Source organism: Oncorhynchus gorbuscha, linkage group LG13 (genome assembly GCF_021184085.1).
Source record: "Oncorhynchus gorbuscha isolate QuinsamMale2020 ecotype Even-year linkage group LG13, OgorEven_v1.0, whole genome shotgun sequence".
In the NCBI taxonomy this organism is placed as follows: Eukaryota; Metazoa; Chordata; class Actinopteri; order Salmoniformes; family Salmonidae; genus Oncorhynchus; species Oncorhynchus gorbuscha.
Window position 1 is genome coordinate 9,067,809 of NC_060185.1, and position 18,489 is coordinate 9,086,297.

At 48.7% G+C, this 18,489-nt stretch overlaps 1 protein-coding gene across 1 annotated transcript in view; it reads right to left on the reverse strand.

Annotated features, from left to right (window-relative positions):
• LOC123993837 (ubiquitin carboxyl-terminal hydrolase 32-like) overlaps positions 1-18,489 on the reverse strand; it is a 136,928-nt gene that overhangs the window by 86,554 nt on the left and 31,885 nt on the right. The window contains exon 2 of the mRNA XM_046296304.1: positions 14,525-14,652. Coding sequence (XP_046152260.1) covers positions 14,525-14,652 — 128 coding nt within the window. The remainder of the gene's footprint in view (positions 1-14,524; positions 14,653-18,489) is intronic.

Here is an 18,489-nt window from a genome sequence, read left to right on the forward strand (position 1 = left end):
ATACTCAGCAGACTCAACAGCCTTGGTTTCTCTAACGACTGCCTCGCCTGGTTCACCAACTACTTCTCTGATAGAGTTCAGTGTGTCAAATCAGGCGACCTGTTGTCCGGACCTCAGGCAGTCTTCTATGGGGGTGCCACAGGGTTCAATTCTCGGGCCGACTCTCTTCTCTGTATACATCAATGATGTCGCTCTTGCTGCTGGTGATTCTCTGATCCACCTCTACGCAGACGACACCATTCTGTATACCTCTGGCCCTTCTTGGACACTGTGTTAACAAACCTCCAAACGAGCTTCAATGCCATACAACTCTCCTTCCGTGGCCTCCAACTGCTCTTAAATTAAAGTAAAACTAAATGCATGCTCTTCATGCAGGCAAGCCCGCCTAGCATCACTACTCGGGACGGTTCTGACTTAAAATATGTGGACAACTATAAATACCTAGGTGTCTGGCTAGACTGTAAACTCCCCTTCCAGACTCATATTAAGCATCCCCAATCCAAAAATAAACCCTATTTCGCAACAATGCCTCCTTCACTCATGCTGCCAAACAAACCCTCGTAAAACGGACTGTCCTGCCGATCCTTGACTTCGGCGATGTCATTTACAAATTAGCCAACACTCTACTCAGCAAATTGGATGCAGTCTATCACAGTACCATCTGTTTTGTCACCAAAGCCCCATACATTACCCACCACTGCGACCTGTATGCTCTCGTTGGCTGGCCATGATGCAATCTATTTTGTGAAGTGCACCAGTCCCTCCTGCAGCAAAGCACCCCCACAACATGATGCCGCCACCCTCTTGCTTCACGGTTGGGATGCTTTTATTCGGCATGCAAGCCTCTCCCTTTATCCTCCAAACATAACGATGGTCATTATGGCCAAACAGTTATATTTTTGTTTCATCAGACCAGAGGACATTTCTCCAAAAAGCACAATCTTTGTCCCCATATGCAATTGTAAACAGTAGTCTGGCGGTTTTTTTGGCGGTTTTGGAGCAGTGGCTTCTTTCTTGCTGAGCGGCCTTTCAGGTTATGTCGATATAGGACTCGTTTTACTGTGGATATAAATACTTTTGTACCCGTTTCCTCCAGCATCCAAGGATTTTTTTATTTCACCTTTATTTAACCAGGTAGGGCAGGTGAGAACACCTTTATTTAACCAGGTAGGCCAGGTGAGAACACCTTTATTTAACCAGGTAGGCCAGGTGAGAACACCTTTATTTAACCAGGTAGGCCAGGTGAGAACACCTTTATTTAACCAGGTAGGCTAGTTGAGAACAAGTTCTCATTTACAACTGCGACCTGGCCAAGATAAAGCATAGCAAATTCAACAAATACAACAACACAGAGTTACACATTGAATAAACAAACATACAGTCAATAACACAGTAGAAAAGTCTATATACAGTGTGTGCAAATGAGGTGAGATAAGGGAGGTAAGGCAATAAATAGGCCATGGTGGCGAAGTAAATACAATATAACAATTAAACACTGGAGTGGTAGATGTGCAGAAGATGAATGTGCAAGTAGAGATACTGGGGTGCAAAGGAGCAAGATAAATGAATACAGTATGGGGATGAGGTATATTGGATGGGTTATTTACAGATGAGCTATGTACAGGTGCAGTGATCTGTGAGATGCTCTGACAGCTGGTGTTTAAAGCTAGTGAGGGAGATAAGAGTATCCAGCTTCAGTGAATTTTGCAGTTTGTTCCAGTCATTGGCAGCAGAGAATTAGAAGGAGAGGCGGCCAAAGGAAGAATTGGTTTTGGGGGTGACCAGAGAGATATACCTGCTGGAGCGCGTGCTACAGCTGGGTGCTGCTATGGTGACCAGTGAGCTGAGATAAGGCGGAGCTTTACCAAGCAGAGACTTGGAGATGACCTGGAGCCAGTGGGTTTGGCAACGAATATGAAGCGAGGGCCAGCCAACGAGAGCGTACAGGTCGCAGTGGTGAGTAGTGCGTATATGGGGCTTTGGTGACAAATCGGATGGCACTGTGATAGACTGCATCCAATTTGTTGAGTAGAGTGTTGGAGGCTATTTTATAGACGGGGCGGCAGGGTAGCCTAGTGGTTAGAGCATTGGACTAGTAACCGAAAGGTTGCAAGTTCAAATCCCCGAGCTGACAAGGTACAAAATCTGTCGTTCTGCCCCTGAACAGGCAGTTAACCCACTGTTCTTAGGCAGTCATTGAAAATAAGAATTTGTTCTTAACTGACTTGCCTGGTTAAATAAAGGTAAAATAAAAAAACATTTTAAAAAAGATGACATCGCGGAAGACAAGGATCGGTAGGATGGTCAGTTTTACAAGGATGAACCAGACTTGTGGAGGTCTACAATTTTCTGAGGTCTTGGCTTCCTTCTTTGGATTTTCCCATTATGTCAAGCAAAGAGGCACTGAGTTTGAAGGTTGGCCTTGAAATAGATCCACAGGTACACCGCCAATTGACTCAAATTATGTAAATCAGAAACTTCGAAAGACATGACATAACTTTCTTGAATTTTCCAAGCTGTTTAAAGGCCCGACACCTCCTGTCTCAGCCTCCAGTATTTATGCTGCAGTAGTTTATGTGTCGGGGGGCTAGGGTCAGTCTGTTATATCTGGAGTATTTCTCCTGTCTTATCCAGTGTCCTGTAAGAATCTCTCGCTCTCTCAAATGAGAACTTGTTCTCAACTAGCTTACCTGGTTAAATAAAAGGTGAATTTTTTTTTGATCAATTCACAACTCATTTACTATGCTATATAGGCTTCCTTCATCAGAGCGTATGAATAATGAATGGTTTCACAGCATTTGGATTACCAGGGAAAAGATGCCCAACATTAACAACGATGTGTGACAAGATCCTGATGATGATGTGTACGGTAATGTGTGGCCTGACTCCCTGTGTGTTAATCACAGTGAGAGAGTGGCCCCTAGCCACGCCCTGTGTGTTAATCACAGTGAGAGAGTGGCCCCTAGCCACGCCCTGTGTGTTAATCACAGTGAGAGAGTGGCCCCTAGCCACGCCCTGTGTGTTAATCACAGTGACGGAGTGGCCCCTAGCCACGCCCTGTGTGTTAATCACAGTGAGAGAGTGGCCCCTAGCCAAGCCCTGTGTGTTAATCACAGTGAGAGAGTGGCCCCTAGCCACGCCCTGTGTGTTAATCACAGTGATGGAGTGGCCCCTAGCCACGCCCTGTGTGTTAATCACAGTGACGGAGTGGCCCCTAGCCACGCCCTGTGTGTTAATCACAGTGACGGAGTGGCCCCTAGCCACGCCCTGTGTGTTAATCATAGTGACGGAGTGGCCCCTAGCCACGCCCTGTGTGTTAATCACAGTGACGGAGTGGCCCCTAGCCACGCCCTGTGTGTTAATCACAGTGACGGAGTGGCCCCTAGCCACGCCCTGTGGTCCCACTAAATCACAGTGACCCCTAGCCACGCCCTGTGGTCCCACTAAATCACAGTGAGAGAGTGGCCCCTAGCCACGCCCTGTGGTCCCACTAAATCACAGTGAGAGAGTGGCCCCTAGCCACACCCTGTGGTCCCACTAAATCACAGTGAGAGAGTGGCCCCTAGCCACGCCCTGTGGTCCCACTAAATCACAGTGACGGAGTGGCCCCTAGCCACGCCCTGTGGTCCCACTAAATCACAGTGGCCCCTAGCCACGCCCTGTGGTCTCACTAAATCACAGTGGCCTCTAGCCACGCCCTGTGGTCCCACTAAATCACAGTGGCCCCTAGCCACGCCCTGTGGTCCCACTAAATCACAGTGACGGAGTGGCCCCTAGCCGGGCCCTGCTGTCAGCCCTAGTGGATGGACACAGCTGGAGGGTTTCCCAATGCCACAAGATTAACAGCCCTGGCCGGAGTCTGCTCCCTGATGGACCCAAAACACAACCACTACACTCCCTTAGTTAAACATTCAACACACAGCACGCCCACACAGCCTTTTTGAGCAGCTAGGTATAAAAATGTCCCCACACTTTCTCTGAAATCACACGTTGTTGTGGGAAGAAAACATCTACAAATATAGAAGACTAGCGAAGGAAGGGTCTGCAGCGCCACTCAGTATAATAACATCTCTTCCACTGAACCTCTCTGTCTACTAACATCGTACAGCCGAGGCACTTTCAATCTCAACTGAATCGGACTTGCCCAAGCTGGTATGAAATATCTGCCTTCCTGCCTGTTTGAAAACTGTAACGATGTCCCAAACAGCACCCTATTCCCTATCGGTCAAAAGTAGTGCACTATGTAGTGAATAGGGGTGCCGGCCCTGGTCAAAAGTAGTGCACTGTGTAGTGAATAGGGGTGCTGGCCCTGGTCAAAGGTAGTACACTATAAAATAAAATAAAAGGGAATATTCTGCCCTTCAGGATGCAGACTGTGCCCATCTGTAGCCTCTGCTGGGAAGACATTTTAATATCCTCCTGTAGTAAGGCTGCCAGCACAACCTTCTGCTAGCCTATTGATTAACAATCAAGCAGGAGAGACCAAGTGCCCTTTTCAATCCAAGTCAATAACCTGGGCCAGCTGTTTTCAATCCAAGTCAATAACCTGGGCCAGCTGTTTTCAATCCAAGTCAATAACCTGGGCCAGCTGTTTTCAATCCTAGTCAATAACCTGGGCCAGCTGTTTTCAATCCTAGTCAATACCCATGTTTCCTGGGCCAGCTGTTTTCAATCCTAGTCAATACCCAGGTATCCTGGGCCAGCTGTTTTCAATCCTAGTCAATACCCAGGTATCTTGGGCCAGCTGTTTTCAATCCTAGTCAATACCCAGGTATCCTGGGCCAGCTGTTTTCAATCCTAGTCAATACCCAGGTATCCTGGGCCAGCTGTTTTCAATCCTAGTCAATACCCATGTTTCCTGGGCCAGCTGTTTTCAATCCTAGTCAATACCCAGGTATCCCGGGCCAGCTGTTTTCAATCCTAGTCAATACCCAGGTATCCTGGGCCAGCTGTTTTCAATCCTAGTCAATACCCAGGTATCCTGGGCCAGCTGTTTTCAATCCTAGTCAATACCCATGTTTCCTGGGCCAGCTGTTTTCAATCCTAGTCAATACCCATGTTTCCTGGGCCAGCTGGAGAGCTTATTGGAATTAACACGTTTTATTTTTAGAGACATAAAGCTGCAAAACTTTTTAAAATATATTTTTTTAACTAAAAACAAATTCACGGCAGTTTATATGGTACTAGACTATACATTGGTTGTTTTGACACAAACAAATTATGAAGACTATTCACATTTTGTCAACCAGGAAAATGTGGTCCTTCTGTAGCTCAGTTGGTAGAGCATGGCGCTTGTAACGCCAGGGTAGTGGGTTCGATCCCCGGGACCACCCATACGTAGAATGTATGCACACATGACTGTAAGTCGCTTTGGATAAAAGCGTCTGCTAAATGGCATATATTATTATTATTATTATTATTATTAAATGGCAGAGCGATATCTGCATATTGCACTTTTAACTTTGATTTCTTGTTGCTGAGTATGTTGAGCAAAAACATGTATTTCTGCAGATCTAAAAAGGTCTTTGATTGAATATTGACCAAGACTATTTCAATGGAAATGACACACACCAAGCCCTAAGGGTTGGGTTACTATTGTGAACACAGGCCAGGCATTTTATTTCACTTCCTCAAACAAATGTCCACCGCATAATAGTCCTACGTCAGTCAGCCTTAATGACCCAGTCACTCTCACACACACACACACACACACACACACACACACACACACACACACACACACACACACACACACACACACACACACACACACACACACACACACACACACACACACACACACACACACACACACACACACACACACACACACACACACACACACGTTTAGTCACTGATAAAGTCAGTCAAGTAGCATCTGTGTGTTTGCGTGTGCTCATGTGTGTGTGTTTGCGCGTGCTTCGAGCGTGTTTGCGTGTGTAATTGGGAATAGGCATTTGACAGTATGTTGTAGTTCTTCCTTCAGCCTAACTGGCCAGAAACCAGAGCAGGAAGAGAGAGCCTCTGACTGGAAAGTGGAACTAGAAATATTGAACAGCCAAGCTGGAGATTAAACCAGCTGGCTACAGTATGAACTGGAGTAGTCTAAAAACAACCTTATATCACGAGTCACTGAGGTCGCCCGAACACAGCTACAATGGGTTGCATCCCAAATGGCACCCTATTCCCTATATAGTGAACGACTGCTCAAAAGTAGTGCACTATATAGGGAATAGGGTGCCATTTAATAGGGAATAGGGTGCCATTTAATAGGGAATAGGGTGCCATTTAATAGGGAATAGGGTGCCATTTAATAGGGAATAGGGTGGCATTTAATAGGGAATAGGGTGCCATTTAATAGGGAATAGGGTGCCATTTAATAGGGAATAGGGTGCCATTTAATAGGGAATAGGGTGCCATTTATAGAGAATAGGGTGCCATTTATAGAGAATAGGGTGCCATTTATAGAGAATAGGGTGCCATTTATAGAGAATAGGGTGCCATTTATAGAGAATAGGGTGCCATTTATAGGCAATAGGGTGCCATTTATAGGCAATAGGGTGCCATTTATAGGCAATAGGGTGCCATTTATAGAGAATATGGTGCCATTTATAGGGAATAGGGTGCCATTTATAGAGAATAGGGTGCCATTTATAGAGAATAGGGTGCCATTTATAGAGAATAGGGTGCCATTTATAGAGAATAGGGTGCCATTTATAGGCAATAGGGTGCCATTTATAGGGAATAGGGTTCCATTTATAGGGAATAGGGTGCCATTTATAGGCAATAGGGTTCCATTTATAGAGAATAGGGTTCCATTTATAGGCAATAGGGTTCCATTTATAGAGAATAGGGTGCCATTTATAGAGAATAGGGTGCCATTTATAGAGAATAGGGTGCCATTTATAGGCAATAGGGTGCCATTTATAGGCAATAGGGTGCCATTTATAGAGAATAGGGTGCCATTTATAGAGAATAGGGTGCCATTTATAGAGAATAGGGTGCCATTTATAGGCAATAGGGTGCCATTTATAGGCAATAGGGTGCCATTTATAGGCAATAGGGTGCCATTTATAGGCAATAGGGTGCCATTTATAGGCAATAGGGTGCCATTTATAGGCAATAGGGTGCCATTTATAGGCAATAGGGTGCCATTTATAGGCAATAGGGTGCCATTTATAGGCAATAGGGTGCCATTTATAGGGAATAGGGTGCCATTTATAGAGAATAGGGTGCCATTTATAGGGAATAGGGTGCCATTTATAGAGAATAGGGTGCCATTTATAGAGAATAGGGTGCCATTTATAGAGAATAGGGTGCCATTTATAGAGAATAGGGTGCCATTTATAGAGAATAGGGTGCCATTTATAGGCAATAGGGTGCCATTTATAGGCAATAGGGTTCCATTTATAGGGAATAGGGTGCCATTTATAGGCAATAGGGTTCCATTTATAGAGAATAGGGTGCCATTTATAGGCAATAGGGTTCCATTTATAGAGAATAGGGTGCCATTTATAGAGAATAGGGTGCCATTTATAGAGAATAGGGTGCCATTTATAGGGAATAGGGTGCCATTTATAGGGAATAGGGTGCCATTTATAGAGAATAGGGTGCCATTTATAGGGAATAGGGTGCCATTTATAGAGAATAGGGTGCCATTTATAGAGAATAGGGTGCCATTTATAGAGAATAGGGTGCCATTTATAGAGAATAGGGTGCCATTTATAGGCAATAGGGTGCCATTTATAGAGAATAGGGTTCCATTTATAGAGAATAGGGTTCCATTTATAGAGAATAGGGTTCCATTTATAGTGAATAGGGTTCCATTTATAGGGAATAGGGTTCCATTTGGAACACATCCCCAGACTCCTGGTTTAGTAATCCTTATTGCAAAGGGACTCACATTCCAGACAGCACTTCTGGTTTTCACCATTCCCCTCTAATCAAATCAAAGTTTTTGTCACAGGCTCTAACCAATAGTGCAAAAAAGGTTTTAGGTGAACAATAGGTAAGTAAAGAAATAAAACAACAGTAAAAAGGCAGGCTATATACACAATAGGGAGGCTACATACACAGTAGAGGCTACATACACAGTAGAGAGGCTACATGCACAGTAGGGAGGCTACATGCACAGCAGGGAGGCTACATGCACAGCAGGGAGGCTACATGCACAGCAGGGAGGCTACATGCACAGCAGGGAGGCTACATGCACAGCAGGGAGGCTACATGACAGCAGGGGCTACATGCACAGCAGGGAGGCTACATGCACAGCAGGGAGGCTACATGCACAGCAGGGAGGCTACATGCACAGCAGGGAGGCTACATGCACAGCAGGGAGGCTACATGCACAGCAGGGAGGCTACATGCACAGCAGGGAGGCTACATGCACAGCAGGGAGGCTACATGCACAGTAGGGAGGCTATATACACAGTAGGGAGGCTATATACACAGTAGGGAGGCTATATACACAGCAGGGAGGCTATATACACAGCAGGGAGGCTATATACACAGCAGGGAGGCTATATACACAGCAGGGAGGCTATATACACAACAGGGAGGCTATATACACAGTAGAGAGGCTATATACACAGTAGGGAGGCTATATACACAGCAGAGAGGCTATATACACAGCATTATGAACTCAAGATGGCGTAGCAGTCGGACATGTGTTTAGTCTTGTCCCGTCCTGTCTAGTGTAAATATAGTTTTATTCGTTTTTCGTTCTGTATATATTTTTTGTACATATTTTAATCTCACTTTCCAACTAGAGCTGAATATACTCTCCTGTAACCCGCATCACCCAATGTGGTACGGATCTGCTTTTTCTATACTTTACTTTAGAACCGGAACCCCCTTCAGAAGCTAGCCAGCTAACTAGCTACTAGCTAGTACTCAGTTAGCCATTGCTAGCGGTTTTCAAAGCTAACTAGGACACCAGCGCGACATCAACCCAGAGCACATCAGACTGCTTTTCTCCGGATTCCTACCGCAAGCTCTGAACCTTTACACCGGATCATCGCAACTAGCTAGCTGCAATCCGAGTGGCTACTCCTGGCTAACGTCTCTGTCCCAAAACAAGCACCAATTAGCCTTGAGCTAGCCTCGAGCTAAGCCCATCTCCCGACTAGCCGAAGAGGCCCAACAATACCTCTTTTGCCAATTGGCCTGGACCCTTTACTGCCGACACGGAGCCCCGCCGATCCATCACGACTGGTCCGCCGACATAATCGTCCGAGGTGGTTTCAACAGGCTTTTCCGTTGCGACATCGCCAAAGATCCATCTGCCGGCCAAGGCCCGCGAGCTTTCTGAAACGCTGTGTCTCCAGCTCACCTAGCGTACTAGAGCACCTGTAGCATACTCCTGGGCTACAATTACCCGGGCCCACGACCGGTCTGTCGATGTCACCGCATGAAGAGGAATAAACAGACTCACCCCATCGCGACGTCCCCCCAAAGGTTAACTCTCTAGCCCTCGCTATCTCCCTGCTTGCTAATTCGGCCTGCTAACGGCTAGCTTGTCTAGCCCGGGCCTACGAACTGTTAGCTTGTTAGCACAGGCCTGCTAACCATCTAAATCACTGCATCCCAAACTCTCTGAACCCATTTACTTTCTATCTCTTTTTGATTTTTATTTTGTTTATACCTTCCGGAAACTTGCCTCACCCACTGTGGTACGGAATCGCTGTTACTTTTAATTTTTATTTTATTTTTATGACACACTCAAGAACCTCCAGACGCTAACCAGCTAACTAGCTACAAGCTATTTAGTCATTGTTAGTTTAAAAAAACAAACAAAAAAAAAACCTGGATAACACTCGCCAGCCCAGCCCCCCTGCCCCATCCACCGCTGCTCCCTGGACACTGATCTCCTGGCTACATAGCTGACGCACACTGGACTGCCCATTAATCACGGTACTCCACTCTGCTTGTTTGTTTTATCTGTCGGCCCAGTTGCCTAGTCAACGCCATTTTACCTGCTGTTTGTTGTGCTAGCTGATTAGCCTCGCCCACTGTTTTTAGCTAGCTTTCTCAATTCAACACCTGTGACTACTGTATGCCTCGCTGTATGTCTCTCTCAAATGTCAATATGCCTTGTATACTGTTGTTCAGGTTAGTTATCATTGTTTTAGTTCACAATGGAGCCCCTAGATCCACTCTGCATACCCCTGTTACCTCCCTTGTCCCACCCCCCACACATGCGGTGACCTCACCCATTACAACCAGCATGTCCAGAGATACAACCTCTCTCATCATCACCCAGTGCCTGGGCTTACCTCCGCTGTACCCGCACCCCACCATACCCCTGTCTGCGCATTATGCCCTGAATATATTCTACCATGCCCAGAAACCTGCTCCTCTTATCCTCTGCCCCCAACGCTCTAGGCGACCAGTTTTGATAGCCTTTAGCCGTACCCTCATACTACTCCTTCTCTGTTCCGCGGGTGATGTGGAGGTAAACCCAGGCCCGCATGTCCCCAGGTACCCTCATTTGTTGACTTCTGTGATCGAAAAAGTCTTGGTTTTATGCATGTCAACATCAGAAGCCTCCTCCCTAAGTTTGTTTTACTCACTGCTTTAGCACACTCTGCTAACCCTGATGTCCTTGCCGTGTCTGAATCCTGGCTCAGGAAGGCCACCAAAAATTCAGAGATTTCCATACCCAACTATAACATCTTCCGTCAAGATAGAACTGCTAAAGAGGGAGGAGTTGCAGTCTACTGCAGAGATAGCCTGCAAAGTAATGTCATACTTTCCAGGTCCATACCCAAACAGTTTGAACTACTAATTTTGAAAATTACTCTCTCCAGAAACAAGTCTCTCACTGTTGCCGCCTGCTACCGACCCCCCTCAGCTCCCAGCTGTGCCCTGGACACCATTTGTGAATTGATCGCCCCCCATCTAGCTTCAGAGTTCGTTCTGTTAGGTGAACTAAACTGGGATATGCTTAACACCCCGGCAGTCCTACAATCTAAGCTAGATGCCCTCAATCTCACTCAAATCATCAAGGAACCCACCAGGTACAACCCTAACTCTGTAAACAAGGGCACCCTCATAGACGTCATCCTGACCAACTGGCCCTCCAAATATACCTCTGCTGTCTTCAACCAGGATCTCAGCGATCACTGCCTCATCGCCTGTATCCGCCACGGAGCCGCAGTCAAACGACCACCCTCATCACTGTCAAACGCTCCCTAAAACACTTCTGTGAGCAGGCCTTTCTAATCGACATGGCCCGGGTATCCTGGAAGGACATTGACCTCATCCCGTCAGTTGAGGATGCATGGTCATTCTTTAAAAGTAACTTCCTCACCATTTTAGATAAGCATGCTCCGTTCAAAAAATGCAGAACCAAGAACAGATACAGCCCTTGGTTCACTCCAGACCTGACTGCCCTCGACCAGGACAAAAACATCCTGTGGCGGACTGCAATAGCATCGAATAGCCCCCGTGATATGCAACTGTTCAGGGAAGTCAGGAACCAATACACGCAGTCAGTCAGGAAAGCTAAGGCCAGCTTCTTCAGGCAGAAGTTTGCATCCTGTAGCTCCAACTCCAAAAGTTCTGGGACACTGTGAAGTCCATGGAGAACAAGAGCACCTCCTCCCAGCTGCCCACTGCTCTGAGGCTAGGAAACACGGTCTCCACCGATAAATCCATGATTATCGAAAACTTCAATAAACACTTCTCAACGGCTGGCCATGCCTTCCGCCTGGCTACTCCAACCTCGGCCAACAGCTCCGCCCCCCGTAGCTCCTCACCCAAGCCTCTCCAGGTTCTCCTTTACCCAAATCCAGATAGCAGATGTTCTGAAAGAGCTGCAAAACCTGGACCCGTACAAATCAGCTGGGCTTGACAATCTGGACCCGCTATTTCTGAAACTATCTGCCGCCATTGTCTCAACCCCTATTACCAGCCTGTTCAACCTCTCTTTCATATCGTCTGAGATCCCCAAGGATTGAAAGCTGCCGCAGTCATCCCCCTCTTCAAAGGGGAGACACCCTGGACCCAAACTGTTACAGACCTATATCCATCCTGCCCTGCCTATCCAAGGTCTTCGAAAGCCAAGTCAACAAACAGGTCACTGACCATCTCAAATCCCACCGTACCTTCTCCGCTGTGCAATCTGGTTTCCGAGCCGGTCACGGGTGCACCTCAGCCACACTCAAGGTACTAAACGATATCATAACCGCCATCGATAAAAGACAGTACTGTGCAGCCGTCTTCATCGACCTCGCCAAGGCTTTCGACTCTGTCAATCACCATATTCTTATCGGCAGACTCTACAGCCTCGGTTTTTTGGATGACTGCCTTGCCTGGTTCACCAATTACTTTGCAGACAGAGTTCAGTGTGTCAAATCGGAGGGCATGCTGTCCGGTCCTCTGGCAGTCTCTATGGGGGTGCCACAGGGTTCAATTCTCGGGCCGACTCTTTTCTCTGTGTATATCAATGATGTTGCTCTTGCTGCGGGCGATTCCCTGATCCACCTCTACGCAGACGACACCATTCTATATATTTTCGGCCCGTCATTGGACACGTGCTATCTAACCTCCAAACGAGCTTCAATGCCATACAGCACTCCTTCCGTGGCCTCCAACTGCTCTTAAATGCGAGTAAAACCAAATGCATGCTTTTCAACCGATCGCTGCCTGCACCCGCATGCCCGACTAGCATCACCACCCTGGATGGTTCCGACCTTGAATATGTGGACATCTATAAGTACCTAGGTGTCTGGCTAGACTGCAAACTCTCCTTCCAGACCCACATCAAACATCTCCAATCGAAAATCAAATCAAGAGTCGGCTTTCTATTCCGCAACAAAGCCTCCTTCACTCACGCTGCCAAGCTTACCCTAGTTAAACTGACTATCCTACCGATCCTCGACTTCAGCGATGTCATCTACAAAATGGCTTCCAACACTCTACTCAGCAAACTGGATGCAGTCTATCACAGTGCCATCCGTTTTGTCACTAAAGCACCTTATACCACCCACCACTGCGACTTGTATGCTCTAGTCGGCTGGCCCTCACTACATATTCGTCGCCAGACCCACTGGCTCCAGGTCATCTACAAGTCCATGCTAGGTAAAGCTCCGCCTTATCTCAGTTCACTGGTCACGATGGCAACACCCATCCGTAGCACGCGCTCCAGCAGGTGTATCTCACTGATCATCCCTAAAGCCAACACATCATTTGGCCGCCTTTCGTTCCAGTACTCTGCTGCCTGTGACTGGAACGAATTGCAAAATCGCTGAAGTTGGAGACTTTTATCTCCCTCACCAACTTCAAACATCAGCTATCCGAGCAGCTAACCGATCGCTGCAGCTGTACATAGTCTATAGGAAAATAGCCCACCCATTTTCACCTACCTCATTCCCATACTGTTTTTTATACTGTTTTTATTTATTTATTTTTCTGCTCTTTTGCACACCAATATCTCTACCTGTACATGACCTGATCATTTATCACTCCAGTGTTAATCTGCAAAACTGTATTATTCGCCTACCTCCTCATGCATTTTGCACACATTGTATATAGACTGCCCATTTTTTTTCTACTGTGTTATTGACTTGTTAATTGTTTATTCCATGTGTAACTCTGTGTTGTCTGTTCACACTGCTATGCTTTTATCTTGGCCAGGTCACAGTTGCAAATGAGAACTTGTTCTCAACTAGCCTACCTGGTTAAATAAAGGTGAAATAAAAAATAAATAAATAAATATACACAGCAGGGAGGCTATATACACAGTAGGGAGGCTATATACACAGTAGGGAGGCTATATACACAGCAGGGAGGCTATATACACAGCAGGGAGGCTATATACACAGCAGGGAGGCTATATACACAGCAGGGAGGCTATATACACAGCAGGGAGGCTATATACACAGCAGGGAGGCTATATACACAGCAGGGAGGCTATATACACAGCAGGGAGGCTATATACACAGCAGGGAGGCTATATACACAGCAGGGAGGCTATATACACAGCAGGGAGGCTATATACACAGCAGGGAGGCTATATACACAGCAGGGAGGCTATATACACAGCAGGGAGGCTATATACACAGCAGGGAGGCTATATACACAGCAGGGAGGCTATATACACAGTAGGGAGGCTATATACACAGCAGGGAGGCTATATACACAGCAGGGAGGCTATATACACAGCAGGGAGGCTATATACACAGCAGGGAGGCTATATACACAGCAGGGAGGCTATATACACAGCAGGGAGGCTATATACACAGGCTATATACACAGCAGGGAGGCTATATACACAGCAGGGAGGCTATATACACAGCAGGGAGGCTATATACACAGCAGGGAGGCTATATACACAGCAGGGAGGCTATATACACAGCAGGGAGGCTATATACACAGCAGGGAGGCTATATACACAGTAGGGAGGCTATATACACAGCAGAGAGGCTATATACAGGCACCGGTTAGTCAGGCTGATTGAGGTAGTATGTACATATGGTATGGTAGATATGGTTAAGGTGTGTCTGTATGTTCTGGGTCTTACCTCTGCAACCTTTGGAGGGACTCCGTCTCCCAGTACTTCTCTGTAGAAGCACTGTTGGGCCATGTAGTAGGACAGGCCGCTGGTCCTCTTAAAGGCATCCTTCAGCCGCTTCAACTCCACATCAGTTACTACAGAGAGACAGAGAGACAGAGAGACAGAGAGACAGAGAGACAGAGAGACAGAGAGACAGAGAGACAGAGAGACAGAGAGACAGAGAGACAGAGGGCGGGGGAGAGGTAAAGAGAGAGAGAGAGGGCGGGGGAGAGGTAAAGAGAGAGAGAGAGAGAGAGAGGGCGGGGGAGAGGTAAAGAGAGAGAGAGAGAGCGCGGGGGAGAGGTAAGAGAGAGAGAGAGAGCGGAGGGAGAGGTAAGAGAGAGAGAGCGCGGAGGGAGAGGAGGAGAGAGAGAGCGGAGGGAGAGGAGAGAGAGAGCGGAGGGAGAGGTAGGAGGAGAGAGAGAGCGCGGAGGGAGAGGTAAGGAGAGAGAGAGAGCGCGAAGGGAGAGGTAAGAGAGAGAGCGCGGAGGGAGGAGAGAGAGAGCGGAGGGAGAGGTAAGGAGAGAGAGAGAGCGGGGGAGAGGTAAGGAGAGAGAGAGAGCGGAGGGAGAGGTAAAGAGAGAGAGAGCGCGGAGGGAGAGGTAAGGAGAGAGAGAGCGCGGAGGGAGAGGTAAGGAGAGAGAGAGCGCGGAGGGAGAGGTAAGGAGAGAGAGAGAGCGGAGGGAGAGGTAAGCGGGGAGAGAGAGCGGGGGAGAGAGCGGGGAGAGAGAGAGCGGGGGGAGAGAGAGGGGGGAGAGGGAAGGAGAGGAGCGGGGGAGAGAGAGCGGGGGAGAGAGAGCGGGGGGAGAGAGCGGGGGAGAGGGAAGGAGAGAGAGCGGGGGAGAGGGGGGAGAGAGCGGGGGAGAGAGAGCGGGGGGAGGGAGAGGTAAGAGAGAGGGGAGAGGGAGAGGAGAGAGAGCGGAGGGGAGAGAGAGCGGGAGAGGGAGAGGGGGAGAGAGAGCGGGGGAGAGAGAGCGGAGGGGAGAGGAAGGGGGAGAGAGCGGAGGGAGAAGGAGAGAGAGCGGAGGGAGAGGTAAGGAGAGAGAGAGAGCGGAGGGGAGGGAGAGAGAGCGGAGGGAGAGGTAAGGAGAGAGAGAGAGCGGAGGGGAGGTAAGGAGAGAGAGAGAGCGGAGGGAGAGGAGAAGCGGAGGGAGAGAGAGAGAGCGGAGGGAGAGGGAAGGAGGGAGAGAGCGGAGGGAGAGGGAAGGAGAGAGAGAGAGCGGGGAGGAGGGAGAGGTAGAGCGGGGGGAGAGAGAGAGAGCGGGGGAGAGGGAGAGGAGAGAGGGGAGAGGGAAGGAGAGAGAGAGAGGGAGGAGAGAGCGGGGTAAGAGGAGAGAGAGCGGGGGAGGGAGGAGAAGCGGGGGAGAGGGAAGAGAGAGAGCGGGGGGAGGGAAGGAGAGAGGGAAGGAGAGAGAGAGAGCGGAGGGAGAGGTAAGGAGAGAGAGGAGCGGAGAGGTAAGGAGAGAGAGAGGAGGGAGAGGGAAGGAGAGAGAGCGGGGGAGAGGGAAGGAGAGAGCGGGGGAGAGGGAAGGAGAGAGCGGAGGGAGAGGTAAGGGAGAGCGGAGGGAAGGTAAGGAGAGAGAGAGAGCGCGGGGGAGAGGGAAGGAGAGAGAGAGAGCGGGAAGGAGGGGAGAGCGGGAAGGAGAGAGAGCGGGGGGAGAGAGAGCGGGGGGAGAGGGAAGGAGAGAGAGCGGGGGGAGAGGGAAGGAGAGAGAGCGGGGGAGAGGGAAGGAGAGAGAGCGGAGGGAGAGGTAAGGGAGAGGGAGGAGAGAGGAGGAGGAGAGAGAGCGGAGGGAGAGGGGGGAGAGGGAGCGGAGGGAGAGGAGGAGAGAGAGAGAGCGGAGGGAGAGGTAAGGAGAGAGAGAGGGGAGGGAGGGAAGGAGAGAGAGAGAGCGGGGGAGAGGGAAGGGAGAGAGAGAGCGGAGGGAGAGGTAAGGAGAGAGAGAGAGCGGGGGAGAGGGAAGGAGAGAGAGCGGGGGGAGGGAAGGGAGAGAGAGCGGAGGGGGGAGAGGGAAGGAGAGAGAGCGGGGGGAGAGGGAAGGAGAGAGAGAGGGGGGGGAGAGGGAAGGAGGAGAGAGAGCGGGGGGAGAGGGAAGGAGAGAGAGCGGGGGAGAGGGAAGGAGAGAGAGCGGGGGAGAGGGAAGGAGAGAGAGCGGGGGGAGAGGGAAGGGGGAGAGGGAAGGAGAGAGAGCGGGGGGAGAGGGAAGGAGAGAGAGCGGGGGGAGAGGGAAGGAGAGAGAGGGGGAGAGGGAAGGAGAGAGAGCGGGGGAGAGGGAAGGAGAGAGAGCGGGGGGGAGAGGGAAGGGGAAGCGGGGGGGAGGGAAGAGAGAGAGGGGGAGAGGGAAGGAGAGAGCGGGGGGAGAGGGGGGAGAGGGAAGGAGAGAGAGCGGGGGAGAGGGGGGAGAGCGGGGGAGGGAAGGAGAGCGGGGAGGGGGGAGAGGAAGAGAAAAATGAAAGAGGGTCAAATAACATCAGGCTAAAGACAAAGGTGTCCTAAACCAATTAACATCAGGCTGGCTAAAGACAAAGGTGTCCTAAACCAATTAACATCAGGCAGGCTAAAGACAAAGGTGTCCTAAACCAATTAACATCAGGCTAAAGACAAAGGTGTCCTAAACCAATTAACATCAGGCTAAAGACAAAGGTGTCCTAAACCAATTAACATCAGGCTAAAGACAAAGGTGTAAACCAATTAAACCTAAAGACAAAGGTGTCCTAAACCAAAACATCAGGCTAAAGACAAAGGTGTCCTAAACCAATTAACATCAGGCTAAAGACAAAGGTGTCCTAAACCAATTAACATCAGGCTAAAGACAAAGGTGTCCTAAACCAATTAAACATCAGGCTAAAGACAAAGGTGTCCTAAACCAATTAAACATCAGGCTAAAGACAAAGGTGTCCTAAACCAATTAACAACAGGCTAAAGACAAAGGTGTCCTAAACCAATTAACATCAGGCTAAAGACAAAGGTGTCCTAAACCAATTAAACATCAGGCTAAAGACAAAGGTGTCCTAAACCAATTAACAACAGGCTAAAGACAAAGGTGTCCTAAACCAATTAACAACAGGCTAAAGACAAAGGTGTCCTAAACCAATTAACAACAGGCTAAAGACAAAGGTGTCCTAAACCAATTAACAACAGGCTAAAGACAAAGGTGTCCTAAACCAAACAAAGGTGTCCTAAACCAATTAACATCAGGCTAAAGACAAAGGTGTCCTAAACCAATTAACATCAGGCTAAAGACAAAGGTGTCCTAAACTAAAGGGGAATTTGGAGAGAGTAAGTTGTTCTTATTGGTGTCATGGGTAGCATCCCAAATGGTTCCCCATTCCCTAGCGCACGACTGTTGACCAAAGTCCTAGGGAATAGGGTGCCATTTGGGACGCAGTTTCTGTCTACAAGCAACTTCTGCCCAGAGCAGCCGGATGCGTAGTCCAGGAACTGCTGAGCCCAGAGCAGCCGGCTGTGTAGTCCAGGAACTGCTGAGCCCAGAGCAGCCGGCTGCGGAGTCCAGGAACTGCTGAGCCCAGAGCAGCCGGCTGCGGAGTCCAGGAACTGCTGAGCCCAGAGCAGCCGGCTGTGTAGTTCAGGAACTGCTGAGCCCAGAGCAGCCGGCTGTGTAGTCCAGGAACTGCTGAGCCCAGAGCAGCCGGCAGAAACACTGACACTGCAGGTCTAACAGAAAGGTCATCAATACCTCTCCACTGATGTCTGCTAGGTTGTTACGACAGTGGAGTTATGACTGCAGGGGCACTCAGTGCTCTCACACAAACACCAAGGTTTCCGTTAGGACAACGTGACCTGCAAGACTTTTAATTTTAGCGGATATTTTAGAAATGTACATGACATCCCAAATTGGGACCATAAAGCATTATGACTAGCACCCACGGTGCTCCAAATCACATTTACATTATAAAGTAGAACGATGTTC